General features: G+C 41.7%; 1 protein-coding gene across 6 annotated transcripts in view; it reads left to right on the top strand.

Moving 5' to 3' along the window:
- Window positions 1-21,233, top strand: part of CEP170 (centrosomal protein 170) — a 133,329-nt gene extending 112,096 nt beyond the window's left edge. For 5 of the 6 annotated variants that reach the window (XM_077486229.1, XM_077486225.1, XM_077486224.1 and 2 more), the window contains exons 14-18: window positions 4,775-4,939; window positions 12,058-12,146; window positions 12,315-12,408; window positions 16,193-16,244; window positions 19,354-21,232. In XM_077486229.1, coding sequence (XP_077342355.1) covers window positions 4,775-4,939; window positions 12,058-12,146; window positions 12,315-12,408; window positions 16,193-16,244; window positions 19,354-19,640 — 687 coding nt within the window. In that variant the 3' untranslated portion in view covers window positions 19,641-21,232. Of the gene's footprint in view, window positions 1-4,774; window positions 4,940-12,057; window positions 12,147-12,314; window positions 12,409-16,192; window positions 16,245-19,353 lie in introns of all 6 variants that reach the window. The other variant, XM_077486226.1, reaches the window with a different exon arrangement.
- Window positions 21,234-22,172: the final 939 nt, after the last annotated feature.

The following is a 22,172-nucleotide window of genomic DNA, read 5'->3' as shown; positions in this document are numbered from 1 at the left end:
TCAACACAAGCCTGTCTAGATCTCTATGTGCGACATTGTTGAAGTCCCCCAGCCACACCGCCGGGACAGTAGGGAATTGGGACATGAACGCCAAGCCCTCATTTAGTACAGTAAACTGAAAAGGGGGAGGGATATAAATAGCTAAAAGAAGAAGTTCCTTACCATTAATGCGGGCATGTAAAAATAGAAACCGCCCCTCAGGATCAGATTTAAGCAGGATAAGTAAAAATTGCACAGACTTGGACACCAGGAGCGCTACACCCCTGGAGTTAGTAGAGAACGGGGCCTGGTATACCCAGCCCACCCATGGTTTTTTAAGCGTCAGCAGCAGGTGGCCAGTAAGATGAGTCTCCACCAGGACCACTATGTCTGCTTTTTGAGCTTTGAGATAGGTCAGGACCGCACTGCGCTTCTGCTTCGCCCTGATCCCCCTAACATTCCAAGTGAGACATTTCAAACTGCCCATTACAGAGATCTCTTAGATATGCTAGAATGGAAGAACCTGCACCCCCACCCGCCACCCACAACACAGAAAGAAATCAACAGGATTCCCATCCCACTGTCACAAAGATACACCGACCAACATGCAATTCTTATACATTGGCACAGCCCATACCACCATAGAAAACTTAAAAAACTAAACATTGATAGAAATATAATGTAACATACACCGGGCCGTGCGGCGTGACCCCGGCCCGACCAAAAGGCCAAAGCCAGGGCCCGACACCGCCCGGCCCAGGGAAACCAGGCTTGAAACTCGAGCCCGCAAACCTGCGGCTCACGGGACCCTGGGTAGGCCCCATTAGAACATAAACCTAATGTGACGGTTATACTCTGAAGATCGAGCAACACCGTGAGGAGCATGGTCACCGGGTGCATCCGCGGATGGTCAAAAAGCCGCGGAGTGCAATATGCAGGCCAACGACCCGCGACCGTCCGGGGTACCATAACAGTTCAGAGTCCGCTGGAAAAACAGAAATCAGTCAGTAGGCAAACAAATGGTGGAACATCTTAGGCAAGAACACAATCAAGCCTGGAAAGTAACGGCTTTGGCAATAAGGAGACGGTAAAGGGCGGGGAGGGGGGGCCAGGGGGGAGAAGGGGCTCAGGAGAGAGAGAATCGGGGAAGGATATCAGGAGTTTGGGATGGGATCCGGGGTGAGGAGATCTCCATACTGTCAGCAAAAAAAAGGGGGGGGGCGTCCGGGCCAGGTCATCATGCCACCGCGTTCAGCGGGGCGGCGAGAAAGTACAGTACCTTGCCAAAAAGCACATGCAGTCCGGGAAGCAGGATCTAGTTCGCCTCATACCTCTATGGTCCCATCAAACAGAGCGTCCCGACATCCGATAGCAGCACGAAGGTCTAAGCTGCCTCCCGCTGCGGTGCCGCTCTGTTCTCCAGCCAGCCGAACACCGCCTCCGGGGTATCAAAAAAGTGAGCCCTGTCCTCTCCCGCGACCCGGAGACGAGCTGGAAAAAGCATGGCATAAGAGTAGTGATGTATGCGCAGCTGGCGCTTAGCTTCAGCGAAGAGCGCTCTCTTCTTTTGAACCTCCGCAGAGAAATCCGGGAAAACCTTGATCTCGGTGTTGTGGTAGGGGATATTGCCCTTCAGTCGCGTCAGGCGCAGGACAGCATCCCTGTCCCGAAAGTTTAAAAATTTCGCAATAAAAGTCCTGGGGGGAGCCCCCTGCGGGGGAGGCTTTGCGGGCATGCGATGGGCCCTTTCCACCGCAAAGGATGAGGAGAACTCCCCACGGCCAAAGGAGGAGGTCAGCAACTGTTCAAGAAATGCGGGAGGATCGTTGCCCTCCACGCTCTCAGGTAGGCCGACAAAGCGTAGATTACACCGTCGCAATCGGTTCTCCATATCGTCTTGCTTCGCCAGGACCGTGGAAAGCTGGTGTTGCAGGCGCTCAGTAATCGTCTGAAGCGGGGGCAGGTCGTCCTCCACACGGCTGATTCGGGTCTCCGTCTCAGTCACCCGGTCCCGCAGCTTCTGCACATCTTGCCGGAGGAGAGAAACGTCCACCTTTACCTCCTCTATTTTCCCCATGAGAGCGCTCTTGCAGTCCAGGATAGCTTCCAGAACTCGAGCATCAGGGTCAGGCGCGGCAGAGGAGGAGGGGGGAGACGCACCATCAGCGGCCATGTTGCCCTTCTCCGCGTGGCGGAATTTAGCCAGTTTAGCCGCCGCTTCCAGCTTCGCTTTAGAGGGAGACATGTCCCCTGCGTGCCCGGGATATTCAGGGTTCCGCAATAGCTTAAATAAGAGCGAGAAATAGCCTCAGGATAATAGGAAACGGATAGCAATCCAGCGGAGCTCACTCACAACGCTCCTCATGCCATGCCGGTCCAGGCCACGCCCCCGTGTGCACCAGTTTTACTAAATCTCTCCCATAGTTTTGCAGTTATGTATGCATGCACTAGTTTTATCTTACAATTTCAAAGTCTTTGCATATAAAAAAAAAGAAAAAAATCATTTCAATGCTTAAATTTCAATGCTTTCATTTTAATGATTGGGACATTCAGAATACACAGTGCCTCTCTCACCCACCAGCAGTATTGGACCTGTTACAGGACTGGGTTACTTTACAAGCATCCAGTGAGAGGACTGGAACAGGTTGAAAATAGATTAAAGCCGCAATCGGATCCATCTGCTGATAGAAACAAATATGTTTTTATGACTCTTGTAGAGGCGAATACAGCAGTTTAACAAATAACACACGTTTTAATTATTACTTGCACTACATTTTTGCCTGGACTTTAGCTTTAATGTAATGAATAATATATTTTTTGTTTGTAGCCAATCCACTGTGTTTTTAATGCTTGTTTAATTGTGTTTGAAACCTAAACATTACACTTCTAAATCAAGTATATGCTATTAATGTTTGATATTAACACTGACATTTAACGTTACCGCCATTTTAGCATCACTTTGGATTTCACACTCTTGTCCACTGGAGCACAAATCCAGTCCCTAAGGGTAGAATCGCCACACATTTTCATGATTTCTAGTGAGTGATGAATGAAAGTGCACTTGTACCAAGACTATGGACATTAAGATGCGTATAAATTTATAACATGCAGTAAATGAGCTTTGAAACAAGCCATTCCCAACCTCTCTAGCTGCTTAAAATGTGAAGTAATTAATTAATAATCCCCTTACTACCACTGTACTGTACTGCACACTGATGCCATCACCAGTATAATACATACAGTACCCCTAGCCCGGGGGTTGGCAACCTGTAGATCGCGGACAGGTGACTAGTAGATCTCAGTCTGGGCTTGCTGACCCGCCATTCCGGAGCATCAAACAGAGTGCAATGCAGAGGAACTACTTGTAAATTTGGAGCTGTAGTAAGGAGCAAGAGCCACATAAGCCAATGCCTCCTCTGTAGTGCTGGCTGCTGTCCCAAGTGGAGTAATATCAACTGCACTCCACTTCTTATCCCGGCTAGCCGTCTCCAGAGTGGTACCAATAGCAGGAAGAAGAGATCTTCAGGTCAGTGTGAAGCAATACACCGGGCATATTAGTATAAGGCTGCTTTCACACAGATGTACTTCCACTTACCCATGCCGCTGGTGCAGTGCGGTGTACCTGCAGCTTTCCTGCGGGTTTGCTGCTCTTAGCTATAGACTTCTATTATATCCTGCTGTTTCTATTATATCCACCCCCAACTTTACACGTGAATGAGCGTGAATATGCAAATACGGGGTCATTCACAAGTGCAGCTCCTCTAAAAAGTGTGTTGACTGATATAAAACCATGATTGCCATGCAATGCACACACTTACGACACGGTAATGCGACAATTAGAGGTTTAAATCAGGTCTGAGGAGGCAACACTGTCCTTGGTGATTTTTGACTTCTCCCGTGTTGTTCAGGTAGATCTCCACCTCTTTAAGGTTGCCTAACCCTGGTCTAGCCTGTCCACCCCCAATGGGTTTCACCCCACTAAGGGCCTAATCGTGGAATGCTGCATAAAACGCACCTGGAGCTGCTAGTGGGCCAGTTGAATTCCCATGATTGAGTTGTCTATTGGATAGCACAGAGTTGCTTTGTGACTTGTGACCACTTTCACATATCCACTTATCACTGAAGCAGATTGCTCTGCCAGAGAAAGCTCTGCCAGGCTTCTGCACCAGTAAAGTAAATCTTTATTATTACTATTATAAATAAATAAGCTTATTCTAGACAGTGGGAACCATAGATGTCAGATCATAGCTTTACCTACTGTTTCCCTGTATAATACATTTTGCTCTAAATTTATGAGGAAAGACCATTTCATATGCCTTATAATAGAAGTTTTGGACTTTTTTCCCTTTTATATAGTAAAAAAATAAAAACTCATTAGTTATCTGTCACCAAAAATTCACCCTTGCAGTGGAGACACCCCCCACTGCAAGGATTATGCCTAGGGGTTGTTCCCTTATTCACCTACAAGGGATCTGGATACCAGGCCTTCCTTTACCTTTTCTAGCATGTTTAAAAAAAATTGTCATTCTAGAAGAGATTTATTCACTGTTATTGCATATATTTGGATATAGCCCATGAAAACGGACAATTCTTTCTGATTCTTTCCTAAGTGACTGGTTTATATCTGTGCTGCAGTTTAGTGTGTTTTTCAAAGCTACATTGCCTCATTCATACCTACGTGCATGCATTATTGTGTGCACTGTAACACACAAAGAACAGCGTGACCAATCTAGTTTGGGAATGATTTATTAGAAAGCATCAATAATTTGTTTCTTTACCTTTCCCTTATGGACAGCTAGTGGACCGTGTATTTGATGAAAGCCTTAACTTCCGAAAGATTCCTCCATCAAATTCATCCAGATCAGAAGCAAGCTTGCGAGCAAGTGAAGCCAAAGCCCAGCCTAAAGAAATTTCGGAACCTCCACTTATCACTAGAAGAAAAACATGGAGTAGAGATGAAGTAAGTTCAAATATGAAAAAATCCCAATGACTTTCCAATTTGAATTTATTTTAGTAGTGAAATTTGCAGCATCTTTTACTTTTACAATTTTTCTTTCCAGTTACCAGATGAATCTTGCATGTTCAGGCAGGTGCTTAATGTATAGTATGTGTTTAGAGATTTTAGATTGCAGTCAGATGTTTAGTAAAAACTTGGTCACAGAAAGGACTTTTCTCTGCCTCATATTAAAGCTGATCTCCAGGTTTCCTGTCACTTTCGTTTCGTTTCAAGCTGGTCCAAACCAACTATTTTTTTCATTAACCACTTACCGACCCGCCCATGTACATATACGTCGGCAGTTTCAAGATGGATATCTCGGTAACGGCAGCAGCAGATGCCACAACCAAGGTATCAATCTTTAGAGCTGGCGGTTCTGTTTACGATAATGGTGGTCTCTTCGGTGGATTCACAGCGAGATCACCGCTATTGGCGACGGGAGAGGGGCCGCTCTCCCGCACCCTCCACCGCTTACCGGAGCCGTAGGTAGCGGTGGAGGCGATCGGGTCCTTCACGTTGCTGGGTATGGAGACGCGTATGGGGCAGATGGCCCCCACCCATCTCTATACCATAGCAGGGAGGAAGCGACATCAAAACGTCACTTCCGCCCATACTTCTTAAAGGCCCTTTTTTTCTGTTGTAATTTTTTCAAATGACAATTTGTTTTTTTTTTTGTTTTGTTTTTTTTGCATTTAAGTCCAAATATGAGATCTGAGGACTTTTTCACCCCAGATCTCATATTTAAGAGGACCTGTCATGCTTTTTTCTATTACAAGGGATGTTTACATTCCTTGTAATAGGAAAAAAAGTGACCCAATTTTATTTTATTTTTTTAACTGAAAAAAATAAATAAAATCAAGTAAAATAAAAAAGGAAAAATAAATTTTAAAGCGCCCCATCCTGACGAGCTTGCACGCAGAAGCAAATGCATACGTGAGTAGCGCTCGCATATGAAAACGGTGGTCAAACCACACATGTAAGGTATCGCCGCTGTCGGTAGAGCGAGAGCAATAATTGTAGCCCTAGACCTTCTCTGTAGTGCAAAACATTCAAAAAAGTGAATTTTCTTTTCCAAAAAAAGTGCGCTTGTAAGACCGCTGCGCTGTGAAAAAAGTATTGCAATGACAGCCATTTTATTCTCTAGGGCAGTGATGGCGAACCTTGGCACCCCAGATGTTTTGGAACTACATTTCGCATGATGCTCCACTACACTGCAGAGTGCATGAGCATCATGGGAAATGTAGTTCCAAAACATCTGGAGTGCCAAGGTTCGCCATCACTGCTCTCGGGTGTTAGAAAAAAAAACAATATGTAATGTTTGGGGTTTCTAAGTAATTTTCTAGCAAAAAAAAAAACTGTTTTAAAAATGTAAACACCAAAATCTCAAAACGAGGCTAGTCCTTAAGTGGTTAATACTTAAATGAAATGATAGAGCCGGCAACTCCAAAGTCCCCCAATACTGCAATCTCAGTGTAAAACGTCTGTAGCAAAGTACTCACTCATGTAGCAATCCACCATATCTGATGTGGGAAAAAAAACCAATAGATCCCAAGCCCCTGTTTTATACTCGCTATCATGTAACTCGCATGGACTTTCTTGTTGCCGACTCTATCATTTTGTTGAAATATTACTAATAATTGATGGTCGGAGGACATCTGAGCCAGCGTACCTGTTTGTTGATTCTACTTCAAGCTTGCATACTGGTTCCACTGCATCTGTTTCCAATTTCCTTCACTAAGTGCTGCATTGGCTCTAAGTGCTGTATGAACTGTATGCAGCTTCAGCTCCTTAAAGTACACAGTGCTGGGTTCCGATTATGAGACAAAGACTTCCCGTCTCACACCTGGAATAAAACCATGTCGGTCATTCAGATGCAGTTTTTTATTATCTGAATGAATACAAACTTCCTCTGATTTGCTGAGGTGGAGAGGCTGGCTGACTTGGGTGCCTCTGAATGTTTGTATTCCTTCACAGAATATAAAGCTGCCTCTGAATGGCTGGGCAGAACCCAGAACTGTGTACTGGATGTAGTTGAAACTACCTACAGTTCTTGCAGCACTTAGTGAAGAAAATAGTTGGTTTAACCAGCTTGGTCCAAAAAAACTATTTCAAGTGACAGCAGTAAACCTGGAGATCAGCTTCCACATCCACATTAACATGTGTATCCTTTTTTTTTTTTTGTTCCCCTCTTATCCTTGTGGGGCAAAGCTGTAGGCTAAGAAACACAAAATTGTGGTCAGAGAAAAGCTTTTCTTGCCCCAACAGTGATGAGCTGGATGTGTTTGCAGGAGTGTGGCAGAGGTTTATAGGTTCATGTTTGCCCTCGCTATTATAATAGGGTAGGTTTGTGAAGTTGTCTGATGTAGTCTATTGAACATTGTCTAAAGCTGCCATCCATTGAATACTTTCTGCTATCCCAAGGTACAGCTCCAATACACAACACTCCGTCATAATGATAAAGTGACTTATTAAAGGTAGTAGTAGGATTGAATAAAGTTTAGTGTGTTAGAGTACCACATCACTTAACGTGTAATTGCACTTTTACTCAGTACCATTATTGCTTGCTATATTATCAACCCTATCTATGGCCCCTGGTACTGTTTTAAAATGGCATTGCAGTTGCTGCAACACTATTTTTAAACAGCATCTGATTTCAGTGGCTATATCTGGTGCTAGCAGATTCAGTTGTGGGAGTTCTGCTTGTCAGTGAGTGCTGTGATCCAGTGAACAGACCAAAAGCTGCATTGATCAGCTCTTGGGAGCCTAATCCTACTAGAATGCTCTGCTCTGTAAAGTGCTCAGTAACCGATTATAACCACAATGCTTTCACATTACTTTTTAAGAGCTCATTTGGCCATCATTAAATCTGGCAGGGCTGGTCTTGCTTCGCCTCCCCACGCAGTAACTGATCACAATAATAGGAATATAATGCTTGCTGATAACAGTTGTCAATAGATTAGCATACAGTTAGGCCAATAAATATTTGGCCACAGGCACAATTTTCATACTTTTGGCTCTTCCACCAGAATAAAATAAAAAAGGAAACCATCCACATGAGTTTGAAGTGCAGACTTTCAGTTTTAATTCAAGGGGTTGAACATAAATATCAAGTACAAATTTTAGGAACTGTAACCATTTTTATACACAGTCCCCCCATTTTCAGGGGTTTAATTGTAATTGAACAAATGAATATAATCCTAAATAAAATGTGTTTTTTTTTTTTATATATATTTTGTTGAGAATCATGTACTGGCAATGACTGACTGAAGCCTGGAACCCATGGGCATTAACAAAAACTGGATTTCCTCCTTTCAGATGCTTTGCCAGGCTCTAACTACAGCTGTCTTCAGTGGTTCTTTGCTTGTGGGTCTTTTCTGCCTTTAGTTTTACCTTCAGCAAGTGAAATGCATGCTCAATTGGGTTGAGATCAGGTCAGCCATTGCAGAATATTCCACTTCTTTTCCTTCAAAAGTTCCTGGGTTGCTTTTGTATTTTGTTTTGGATCATTGTCCATATGTACTGTGAAATGCTGTCCAATCAACTTTTCTGCATTTGGCTGAATCTTGGCTGAAAGTATATCTCTAAACACTGCAGAACTCCTTCGGCTGCTTCTGTCTTCTGTCACATCCTCAATAAACACCAATGACCTAGAGCTACTCGATTCTGAATAAAATGAGAACCAAAAATTTTTTTGCACAAATACAGTGTGACATAAAATATTGCATTGACCGCCGTTGTATTCTCTAGGGTCTCTGCTAAAAAAAAAATATATATATATATATATATATATATATATATATTTTAATGTTTGGGGCTTCTAAGTAATTTTCTAGGAAAAAAAATACAGATTTTGAGCAACAAGTGTCAGAAAAAGGCTTAGTCTTTAAGTGGTTAAACTGACCTCGCTTGCAGACCAAAGTTCATCCCTTTGATCTAAAAGAACCAAATGATACAAAGTTTATTTTTACCTCTCAAGCGCTGAGCAATGTTGTGATAAACTTGGCCGGCTGGCTTTTTTCTTTTTCTTTTTTATTATTATTTACAGATCTAAGCAGAGAAGTTCCGAGCTTTGTCCTGCTCTTAGTCTGTTATCAACACGCTCTTCGAGATGGGAGATAGAAGTGTGTGTCAGAGGAGGGTGCTATAAATAGATTTGCAGACTGCTAAACTAGTCACAGGCACGCTCTGTTTGTGTGGGGAGGGGTTGTGTGCGCCTTTCCTCCAATAAGCGGTCTCACAGTCTCTCTCAGTGTATGCAAAGCATCCACACCTACAGGGGAATCAGGAAGAGAAAAATCTAACAGGACGTGTACTTTCTAAACAGTATATAAAACTGAAGACAGCAGCTATACATTTAAAACTTCTGTAGGGAGATTTTTTTTAATCTCTGTGTATCTTCTGGGGCTGTTCACTTCATTGGGTATATGTTAGGGTTTACATCCACTTTAAGCTCATTTCTTCATAGCCACTATGTGGATCAGCCTTTCCTCAGCCTGAGTTGGGAGGCCACACCCGGACCCCACTGGACTGGAATGTGACATTAGGGGTGCTGTTCTCTGCATTGTGTTGCTTTTCAGACCTGAGTTTACTGGTACAAAAAAAAGGCACAAAGCACTTTCCTGGAACAGAGCGGTGACACAGTCCTAAAGTGTAATCCTACCTCTAAAGATTCATCCTTCTGCCGATTCACTTGCAAGCACCACGTGCAAATCTGGTTAGTGGTCTGTTCCCACCACCTGCCTGCAGTGACCTGGTTAGCTCTTTGCTGCCTTTCCCTCTTCAGCACCAACTGCCTGGGTTTGTGAGTAGCTAAAGACTTGCCTTGCCCTTTGGGCATTGCTAAACCACTTTGGGTGCATTACCACTATGCAGTTGCAACCTTTCTGCACATGGACACAAAGGGGACAGTCCTGTTGCTATGGGTAACCCCAGCCCATACCATTTTAGTTGTTTGACTTGTTATCCTCTGGGGAAACTGGCGTCTGTAATCTGGAACTTGTTACTCCTTTTGTTATAGGGTCTATTTTATTGGAGTCTTCCTCAGCCCAGTTGGTTGGGGCCAAATCCACTGCCCTGTTTCCAGGGACCTCCACCTATCACCGCAGAGTCTATCTTTGAACCTCCAGAGCTCTGGGATCAGGCTGGGCTACTGGTTGCTGTGACCATCTCCAATTAAGATTTAGAAAATATTTTTTAAGCAACGCAGTCTCCAGCTGTCATCGAAGAACTACAAGGGGTCATGTCTGACCACCTTGATGCAGTGCGTTCTATGGAGGATTTAAAGGATCAGCCTTGGATGTTTTAGAGCCCCCATAGTGGCAGAAACCTTCCTTTTAGACCTAGTTCCCTCCATCGACTCCATTGAGTGTTTCAACAGGAAAATGACAGGACAGTGCCTTGGAGTCTGACTTAACTCAATTTGCAGCATTAACTCCAGGAAGATAGGTTTATGCAGCTGATTCTCTGCTGCAGGTAGAGATCGTCACCGGAGGTCCCTAGACCCCCTTGGATTGTCAGGTGGGGGTGCTTTAGCTTCCTGCTGCAGGTACTCTCTGCTAGGGAGAAAGTATAAGGCCTCTTCACCTCGTCAAGTGGTCCTTGAGCTAAGCAGCAGCCTCCCGGGGAGGTCAGCTATATGCCTTCCCTTGCCCTGTGCTTAGTCAGGTAATTGTCCTAACATTCTGGCTAATATTTCTGTCCCTTTACTCTGCACCTTTTTGATGCTTGGTTGGACCTAGGGGGGGATATGGAGATATTGGAAACTCCCTTGACCCAAAGTTGGGCAAGCTCCACAGCATTCTTTTGCAGACCTCGGTATCACCTTGGGGTGTCAAACGAGATGCTCCAGTTTCATCCTCAGTGTATTTTGATAATTCCTACCTCACTAGTCTGGATTTGAAGTCTCACTTCATTTCTGCCTATCCCTGTGAGGATCAGAAAAGAAAACAATGGAATGCACCTGTGGAGAAAGCGTCAGATCGAATGATAAGGAGTCCAAATTGATTTATTGGTTAGCAATGCCAGACCTTGTGGGGATGTCTCCCTTGCACCCTAATACGCAAGTCGTGGGATTAAAGCTTTGGGTCCTTTAGTGGTCTCACTTTACACCCCTAAGGGTTATCGGGTTTAACTAATTTTATACTTTGTCTTGTTGACCGCACTTAGCAAGTTAGTATTCTGGCTATGCAATCCCCTCTAGTCGCAGAATTTCTATCCCTTGAGCCTAAGAATTAGGGATGTAAGACCCTTTTTGTAGTAGATTCCTGATTGGGGCCTGTTCATTCGGGAGGTTAACCAGATTTTGTTTCTTTTTGGTTGACAACATAAGGTTGTGAGTCCTTTCTTCCCTGTTCAGGAGTTTTTGTTGTTCCACCTTTTTTGATGGGTTCTGGTTGATCAGCTTCTCGCTGGCTCAGGTAGTCATTCCCCTCAGACGGTAACCTTCTCTATCCTGGTCTGAAGCATCATATTGATCCTCTGTGCTCTCCCTTTGGTCATGTTAACGTACTCCCCTATCTGGTACGGGATCTCCCCCTCATCTATCAAGATTAGGGTCCTTCAGGCAGGTAGTCCTTCCTGGTCCTGAGGCCAATTATTGTGTTTTGCCATGTTGTTCGCTTCTCAGTTGGACTGCTTTTGGATGTCCTGACTGTACCTGAATTCCAGTGTCCCCCAATGGACTCCAGAAAATGGATTTTACGACGCGTACAATCCTTTTTTTTAATGCAAGCAGTGTAAGTTTGGTATCAACCTTTTTTACTGAAGTTCTTTGTAAAAAAATATATATATTTTATATATCTATAGATATATATAAAAATCTTGGATCAGACTTCAAATGGAAAACATAATGTGCAGAAACCTACCCATCTACAAAAACATAATACACACTGGGGGGGGCAGCTTTACTAAAACTGGAGCAGCTGTGCATTGGAACCAATCGGCTTCTATCTTCAGCTTACTCAGTTAAGCTTTGAATATAAAAGCTAGAAACTGACTGGTGCGTGCACAGTGCAGTCTTGGTAAACGCCCCTTTCTGTTTGAATGGAAAATTTTAATTTGACTTTTGTTTCTTCTCTATGCAGGTAATGGGAGATAGTTTATTGCTTTCTTCTGTGTTCCAATTCTCTCGAAAAATTCGACAGACGATTGATAAAACTGCTAATAAAATAAGGTACGGTATGCTTGTCCTAAAGTTGCAACTTTTTAAATATAAATGACTATTTCTGAAGGCTAGATCAAGACCTTTGTTTTGTTTAAATATCTAGGTACATGTAATTATGTGTAGATTTTTCATTTATGTGCCAATATGGCGTTACAATTTTTTTATTTTATTTTGCAGAATTTTATTTAAGGACAAAGAAAGAAACTGGGATGAAATTGAGAAGAAGTTGAGATCAGAAAGTGAAATACCAATTCTGAAAACTTCATGTGTGGTAATTCAGCATTTGTTTATAGCTCAGTTGAAGTCACAGAAATAGATATGCAGTCACATTGATATTGTACTAACAACCGCCATTTGCATGGCCTCATCTCCACTTTTCTATTACAACTGTTGTGCAGGTTGTCTAAGTATGACTGTGCAATCCAGTAGACACCAAAGTTAAAGCGTTTGTTACCCCAACACTTCATATTCCTGATATGTGTCTGCGGTACCATGTAATTGTATGAGAAAGTATCTCATTCTCTTTGTATTGCTTCCTTTGTGTGAAATCCCTGGTGTTCCTGCCAGTCCCTTTATGTTCTTAATGAAAACCCCTCTATGTTCTTAATGAAAACTGACCACACCAAGCAGGATAGTTCAATGTGGTCAGTTCTCTAGCTATGCTGGAAACTCAGTGTGATCTCCTCCAATGATCAGACTTGTCCTGACACGGCTTGTAGATTATGTGCTGGGCACATGGATTAAGGGGGGAGGCCACCGTATCTAGGGCTCATACTTGCCCTTCTCAGTGTTTCCTAATCCTGACTAATCTATCTATCTATAAGATACTGCTTACATTTTTGCAAGAATAAATATTAAAAAAATGATCATGATTAATTTTTCTATATCAGATGCTACTTATCCAAATCCCTCTCTCTTTTTTTCAAACAGTCAATAAGATCTCCAGCCGCAGCAATTTGCTTTAAATTCAAAACACTCTAGAATCTCTCATGAAATATTAGTTTTATTATAGAGACTGGGACCTCATTTTACAAGATATTCTATTGCTACTCTGTTGATAAGACTTATAGACTAGATGCTAGCTAATAAAATAAAATAGTGGGTCACTGCGGGAAAAATTTGTAGGTGGAATAGACCTCACAAGAAATTTTTGGGCAGCTGCTCCTTATAGAGAGCTCGCTCTTAATGTCGCACTTACATTTCTGGTGTTGATGTCAATGGGACTTTCTCCATTAGCAACTCAAACAAAAATATAATTCATCATTACCATCCATCAATGGGCATAGAATGTTTCCTACAGGGTTCTTAAGATGGAGATAGTACCTCACACTACACTTACATTTTTAATAGTCCCTCACTGTTATCACTGGCAGAGCTCAAGGCAAAGGTCAGGTCCCTTTCCAGGAGACTCATGGAGGTATGGTTAATGTGTTTTATAAACTCTCTTTCTCAGCCTATCATGCATATACCAGACTTATAGTTACATAGTTGGTAAGGTTAAATAAAGACAACAGTCCATCCAGTACAGCCTGTGTAGGTGTGTGCGTGTGTTTTCATTTCCCATATCCCGTATATTGTTTTTGATAAGATATCCATACAACAGTCTTTTAAAACTATCCATATTTCCTGCCAAAACCACAGATTGTGAAAGGGCATTCCACATCTTTACCGCCCTAACAGTGAAGCAAACCCTACACAGCTTAACCACTAGCTGACCAGCCGCCACAGTTATCTTAGATATACATGGCTGCACAAATCGGCGTAGCTATAAGTCACTCCTTTAAGACATAATAGCAGGTGTTCTAGGACGCAATGTCCTCTGGGCACCCATGATCGCTTATGACAGAATGAGAACAGAGGTGTGTGTGTGTAAACGCACAAATCCCGGTTCTCTCAGGGGAGAGGAGACCGATCGTGTGTTCCTACTAAGTAGGAACACCGATTGGTCTCCTTCCCCAGTCAGTCCCATCCCCCTATAGTTATAACACACCTAGGGAACACAGTTAACCTCTTAATCGCCCCCTAGTATTAACCCCTTCCCTGCCAGCGACATTTATACAGCGATCAGTGGCTATTTTTAGCTCTGATCGCTGTATAAATGTCAATGGTCCCAAAATAGTGGCAAGTGTCCAATCTGTCCGCCGCAATGTTGCAGTGTTGATAAAAATCGTAGATTGCTGCCATTACTAGTAAAAAATAATAATAATAAAAATGACATAAATCTATCCCCTATTTTGTAGACGCTATAACTTTTGCGCAAACCAATCAATATACGCTTATTGCGATTCTTGATTTTTTTTTTATTTTTTTTTACCAAAAAATGTATGAGAATATATATCGGCCTAAACTGATGAAGACTTTTTTTTTGGGGGGGGGGGGTGATTTTTATTATTGCAAAAAGTACAAAATATTGTGTTATTTAGTTTCAAAATTGTCACTCTTATCTTTTTCTTTTAAACAAAAAAAAAAAAAAAAAAAAACACAGAGGTGATCAAATACCACCAAAAGAAAGCTCTATTTGTGGGGGAAAAAAGGACATAAATGTTATTGTGACACGACCATGCAATTGTCGGTTAAATGGATGCAGTGCCGTATCGCAAAAAATGGCCTGGTAAGGAAGGGGGCAAATCCCTCCAGGGCTGAAGTGGTTAAGGTTAAACTGCTTCTCTTCCAGTCTTATTGTGTGGCCCTGTGTCCTCTTACACTCCCTGGGACTGAAACGTTTCATACTTAAGATATTTGTATATCGCTATCCTATCTCCTCTCAAGCGTCTCAAGGAAGAATACATTTAGTGCTTGCAGTCGTTCCTCATAATTAAGGTTCTCCAGTCCCTATATTGATTTAGTTGCCCTTCTCTGGACTCTCTCTAGCTCCAGCACGTTCCTTCTGAGGATTGGTAACCAAAACAGGGCGTAATATTCCAGATGCGGCCGAACCAGAGTCTTATAACACGGCAGGGTTATAGTTTTATCTCTGGAGTAAATTCCCTTTTTAATGAATGCTAATGTTCTTTGGTAGCCACAGCGTGAGACACTGCCTGACTCAAAATCGGTAAAAGCTTCTTTTTTTTTTCTTTTTTTTTTTTTTTTATTGGGCCCTGAGCATCATGCTCTTTTTCATATGCATCAGGCTATTCTGAAATTAGGGACTCCTAATTTCCTATTATCTAGATAAAAGATGGACTTGGTACTACCTTACCTATTGGATACAAAGTCAAACTTTTAAAGCTATTCCACAAAATTTTGTTTAATAGTTTAATTTTAAATTTGCTGCACATTGATACCTATCCCTTTGTGCCTGGCATTGATCTGTGCAGTCTACTCATCAAACTGTTGGAGAGGATGGGATACAAAAAGGACCATTGCACATATGTGGAGGTTTTGTCCTGATAGTCAAATCTATTGGTCCAGAGTAGCAAGTGCTATATCTAAGATTTCAGGTTTGACTGCACCCTTGGGTCTATTTATTTCATGGCTCCGATCTCTCATATAAAGATTATCTGAATAACCTAGTTCCTCATTTAATAAACTCTGCAAATAATAATGTGTCTTTACATCAACCTTCATCGTAAGTCCTGCCATGGATTAATCTTACACTGATAATGAAGCATAGTTGACATCTTCTGAATTCTAACTTGTGGGATCTTTGGATATCTGTATTCTATTTACAGGCTTAAAGTCCCTGGGGTTATTGATTTAAATGGATTAGGTGTTTTCTCATCAAATATCTGTGCACCATGGAGACATTGCCTGTATCTTATAGATGGGAACAAAGAATAAATTGTTTTTGCTGATCATCTTGTCGATTTGGAAAAAAAAATAAACCTTTTTTTTCCTAATAAAGATTAAATGAATGAAAAAAAATAATAATTAAATGACAGCCACTGGTATATATTAATTTAATAATCACGTGGTAAACCCAACATTTCATAAACCAAGGTTTCATAATTGCACATGGAAACATTAATATCTGAAATACAAAATTACATTTATGGCATCTTTTCCTATGTGTATATATAATAAAATAAAATAAACTTTTTCTTTCTTCTTTTTAGGAAATCTTATCAATATTACAAGAGCTAAAGAGAATTGAAAACCAGTTACAAGGTATTTATGAACATATTTTCTGAGCTCTAGCTGTTAAATGTTTAACATTCTGCTTATTTCAACATGTTTTCCTAATCCTAAATCTTACATTAAGGTTAACTACAAACATAATTGTGAGAATGCAGTTTCATTTGAGTTTCAAGTAATGTTTGTCGTAACACCAAATTAGGTAGGTTTTAAAGTGTATGCCAGTTCTTTGTAAATAAGAAGATCTGCATCTATGCAGATTTTCATTTTTATCATTCAAGTTGAGTACAGCATCAGTTATGTATAGAATACAATGTATACCTTGCATAGTAGCAATGAAGTAAGGACCTTTTTACAGGGGTGTTCCGTACGTCCCTTTTTCCTCCGTCCGTTGACAGATGAAAAACGGACACCAATGTATTTCTATGGCCAAGCGGATGATAATCCATTGACATCTGCCTTCGTTAACCTAAGTTTTTTTTTTTTTAAATGGAATAAAGCCCTTTTTTTTTCTTCCATAAAAAATTGGAAGTGGACTTAAATGGATGTTATTGGACAAATAGTCAGTTTTTGACCGAAGGATCAGCCCATTATGATTTACAATAGGTTTACACTGGGGGGACATTTTTATTTATTTTAAAGAGGAAGTAAACCCTGATTTTGTTTCCCTGCAAAGGTAAAGCATAGTAGCCCATTATGTGTCACTTACCTGACACAGGAGCTGTGATTGGCCGGAGCCGCGATGACATCACTCCGTGCATGCGCACAGGAGCCGCCACTAACAGCATATCGCTGTTAGCGGCATGCTCAGTGTGCCTGCGCCGTACACAACGGTGCCTGTCTTTTTGCAAATTTCTCCTAAACCCTGTAGGTTTAGGAGATATTTCTTGGACCTACCTGTAGGTCAAAGTGGTCCGTAAGGGTTTACAACCACTTTAATAAAGGACTTATCAAAAACTGTTGTGTTTTTATTTACTTTTTACACTTTTTGGTGAATGAGTAGGGATACTATGTGCTCATGGGGGGGGGGGGGGGGCACCTTGTTAAAGGAGGCTTTCAGATTCCAATAAGTCACTCCCCTGCATCCCCACAACCACTGGATCAGGGTTGTCGGGAGGAGGCACGTGTCCTCACAAGGTGCTTTTGGGGGGATGTGGCCTGGGATCACTCAAGAGCGGTGTTGGGGGGTCGGTGCAGTGGATCGCTGGTATGGATTCTGGTGGGGACCTCACACCATTATTTTTCAATTTTGCCATGGGGTTCCCATTAAAAATCTATTTTTTTAATGGGGAGGGAGTCCCGCTGACAGCTGATGAGTCATCGGTTGTTAAGGATACGGCAGCCAACTTGTTGGCCCACTCCTTAGCAATCAGCTATTCTTCAAATAGAGTTCTAAACCGTCAATCAATTTTCAACTGATTCGAATTCTAATCGTTCCAAAAATTTGAAATTTGTTAGAAAAGGGACGTAAAACGGATGTACACAAATGGATGTAAAAACTGAAGTCCGAATACGTTTTTCATCCAATTTTCTAACAAAAAAAAAAATGACTGAACAAATAAAGCAAATGGAACACCCGTGTGAAAGGGGCTTTAGAGAGTAATAAAAATAAACCGGTAGATTAAGCTAGAGAGAAAAGGGGAGGGGGGTTGTTCCCGAGGGGCCTAGGTCATGGTAGAGGAGCTGGTACTGGCAAAAATAGGTGGGAGCATATCACTATGAATAAAGCATGGTGTCTGATACCATGGGAAGAAACGCATCTCTCCATGGCTGCCAAATTTTTGTATATTTAGGAATATGATCATGTAAGGTAGTGTTTATTTTTCTTATTGCAGCAATTGGAGGCATTGCCTGTCAAACTCTTACATCTGGTTGAACGAGGCAGCGGTGCAACTGCAAGCCGAATGCTTGGCTCTCAGTTGTGCAAGACTGCCATTTAGATAGGCTTCAGAGGACAATTTCTGTTCATCAGACTGGTACGGGCACTTTTCACCCAGTGTTGGAGCTTTTTGGCACTTTCTACCCTATGTCAGAGTTGCTTTAAGCAGCCAATGGACGTAAGTCACCAGTCCAGAAGTTTTCAGTAAGATTTAGTAACAATTGTCAAGTGTATAGTGGCAGCAGTATCTGCATGTGTTGCTTTCTTCCAACCCCCTGCTCTCTCCAGAACTGACCTTGCAATTTTATAGAGCACTCTATAGTGCAAAATGTAGTGCAAAATGTATTTTCTAGAAGCAGTCTCAACTTAGCTCTCCTCTTCCTAGATTTCTCTCTGTTAAACAAACTTGCTGTATTTTATGATGACAGAAAGCACATACCAGTTCCACAGTAGAAATGTCAAAAGCCTGACCACACTGAGCTTGTTGGATTTGTGCAGTCTCCGCTTACTGTGTGCCAAGCCTTTGCATTGGTGGATCATACTGTTCCAGCTTCCATCTTGAGTTCCAAGCTTCTCTCTGGATCACTCTTACAGCTATAGGCATTCAATTGACCAAGCCTCACTGTCAACCTTTCTTCAGTGTTACTTCCTTTGATCTTGCACCAACCTGCCTCTCCAAAGGATGCAGTGTTGCACACGTTTTTTCATCCTTCAGAGCTTACACTCTCCTTAACAGTAAAACAGAAAGAAAATGTCTCCTTGTGCAGTACAAACATAAAAGAACTTTATTCGTAATACAATTACTACTCACAATTGTACAGTCTATCCATGCATTCAGAAGAGGGCCACTAATAACACCCGATTGGGGCCAGCACTCCAAAAACTGAATTCAACAGGTCCCTTCCTTCCACAGAAATGTGGCTCCTACCATAATCCAATGCGTTTAGAAGCTTCAGACACCTTCGTCAAGGGTACGCTGATGAAGGAGGTGTCTGAGCCTTCGAAACTGAGGTTAAGACACCTCAAGAAATTTTTTGTGAACGCCAGTTTCACTGCACTATAAATATACCACTTGGTGTTTTCAACAGCCTCCCATGTTAAGACAGGACCATACTTTTCTGATCAGTCCTCCTTTGTTTTAAAAAAAAAAAAAAATACATTTCAAAATGTAAAGCCTGTGTTTTAAAAGGATTAAACATATGTACACGTAATAAATGATGATCAGGCTGATGTTTATACATACAATTGTGTTTTTTTTTCTAGTGATTAATGCAATGATCGATCCAGATGGCACTCTTGACGCCCTAAACATGTTGGGATTTGGAAGCCCATTTCCTTCAACACACTCAAACTCAAAACATCATAGTTCCTTAGGACACTCAATCAGTTCTTCATCATCAGTTCTTTCCCAGACAGAGAGCAGGAGCAGTCGGTCAAATGTGAAAGTAGCATCATTAGACGCTGAAAGAGTTCAATCCATCGCTGATTTTAGCCTGCAATTTAATAGGTTCAATCCTGATGGAAAGGAAGATTCCACTTCTCAAGAATAAGATTTATAGTGAAAATTCAAACAACGTGTTCCGTTTTTATGTGTACACAGCTTATGTTGATCTACAAAGCACTTCTAAATAACAAAAACTCAGAATGTGGTACATTTTTTTCCCCTAATGTATCTTTCAAATTCAATACCAAATCACATCTTTGAAATGGGAAAAAATTGCCTGTTTTAGTTCATTTTTATACAAACTACAGGTATATAGTAGCAGTCTGTATTAATCATAAGGAAAGGAAACTTCTCGGAGGGTAAACATAAAATGAGAGAGATGCTTCCAATCTTATGAGAGGGGCATTGTTCTCTTCAAAACATATGAAAAAATTTGATTTTCTTTGACAGTGTGTTACCACAAACAATGTATATAGAACAGTTTTAACTGTTATAAAATCTCTTAGATCACAAAAAGATTTTGCACTGTTGTTGCATTGTATTGAACAGAAAATCTTGCATTGGATATCATTCTGTTATTCAAATACTGTTACCGAATAACATTTACTAGTTACTCCTGTTTCATATTTTTATGTATGACGTGATTTTATACTCTTCAGTTGTGTATTCACAAACCTTTTACGTCACCAAGAATTATTAATTAAAGAGCACTTGTGCCTTTGTCGTACAGACAGGTAAGACATTGCTCACATGGGTTTGCTTTGGCCCATGTTTGCTCTTAAGTAGATGTATGTATAGCTGAAGCATGTTTGCAGACATAGTTACGGTCTCTGTGTGTGCAGAACTGAATTCTGGTTGTGTTCTGTAAAAAGCAGAACTTTAGGAATTAAAGCCCAATTGAACAGCTTAATACATCCAAGGTGAATTAAAAATAAAATGTGTAAGTCCTACAGTTCATTTTCTAGCATGGTAAAGGGAGAGTAGATGTCAGATCAGTGCTATCACACAAGAGCGGGAATCCATCTCTACAGCAAACTGGTAGGTCAAAGGCTTTGCTATTCAGGCTGTGGCTGCTTTCTAAACAAAACTTTCAACACTTTTTGTTTCAATGTACCTGGAATGTATTTATCCAAGTTAAACTTAAAGGAGTTGTAAAGTCAGAAGGTTTTTTATCTTAATGCATTCTATGCATTGAAATATAAAAAACCTTCTGTATGCAGCAGCCCCCTTAATACTTACCCGAGCCCCCTCTCTATCCAGCGCTGTCCGTGAGCATCTCGACTGTCCAAGATTGGCTGAGATTTGCACAGAGCGGCCCAGGTTCTCCTCTTCTCTGGTGCCTTTTCTGTGCTACTGGTCCCTCCCTCCTGATAGGCTGGGACACAGCAGTGGTGCCATTGGCTCCCACTGCTGTCAATCAGGGAAACAGGAGAGAGGGGCGGCTCCATGTCTGAATGGTCACAGGGAGCTGTGACTCCACTTGGGTGCCCCCATAGCAAGCTGCTTGCTGTGGGGGGTACTCAATAGTAGGGAGGGATCAGGAGCACAGAAAAGGCACCAGAGAAGAGGAGGATCTGGGCTGCACTGTGCAAATCCACTGCACAGAGCAGGGTAAGTATAACATGTTTGTTATTTTTATAGAAAAATGTACAAGACTTTGGGATCTCGGCAGAATCGCTCTGATCTCAAATTGCACTGTAGTTGAAAAACGCATATTTCAATGGCACCTAAATCGCGGTGCGGTTTTGCTGCGATTATCACATGGTAAATCTGGTGGCAAACTGCATCGTGTGAAGCTTGTCACCCAAAAAGGAGAAGAAGCTTATTTTGGGCGACAATCTTTGCATGTTGTGGTTTGCTGGAACCACACTGCCTTTTAGGTGCTATTGAAAATGAATGGCATCCAAACGTGCGTTTTGATATTGCAGTGTGACTTGAGATGGTGGGCAGAATCGCAGTGATTCTGCCTGAGATCCCAAAGTAACAAATGTGAATGGAGTCTAAAGTTCAGGTGGGATTTAACTGAAAAGATAGCAGTACAACCTGCCCCCCCAACTCCAGCTGATTAAAAATAGTGCTGTTTTTTCCAAGTACAGCCGAATAATTACCTTAGTCCACAATCCCATGGCAACCAGCAATGAGTTCCTCCACTCTCTAGTGGTGGAACTGGGGGCAAGTGCTTCTACATCATCACATACAATGTAGTGCCAACTTTGGGCGCTGGTCCTGAATTGTACTTGACATGAGCGAGAGGGGCAGCATTGGAGGACTGTTTGTCCCATGCAGAGCCAAAGGGAGGAAGACTGAAACCACGGATAAATGTAGTTATTCCCATGCTTTAAATCATCCTCTAGAAAAATTAGCACTATATTTTTAACATACTGGGTGGGCTACAATTTTAACTATTTTATTTCTGCCCAGAGTTAGGCATTATGGAAAATTACTATCATGAAAAGAATGTTATAGTATTGCTTTAAGAGAAAAAAAAAAACATATCTTTTATTATTATTATTTTTTAATACAAAATCGAATTTTAGCCTTTCATCATGTACGCATTTCACCTAAGCAGTTTTTCACCCCAAACCTGAAACCTTAGGCATGTTAACTTGACCCATTCAGCTCATTCAAGAATTCTGAA

Source organism: Lithobates pipiens, unplaced genomic scaffold (assembly GCF_037356315.1).
Source record: "Lithobates pipiens isolate NorthernLeopardFrog02 unplaced genomic scaffold, aLitPip1_a1.2 Scaffold_18, whole genome shotgun sequence".
NCBI lineage: Eukaryota > Metazoa > Chordata > Amphibia > Anura > Ranidae > Lithobates > Lithobates pipiens.
This window is presented reverse-complemented; position numbering and strand designations above follow the sequence as displayed.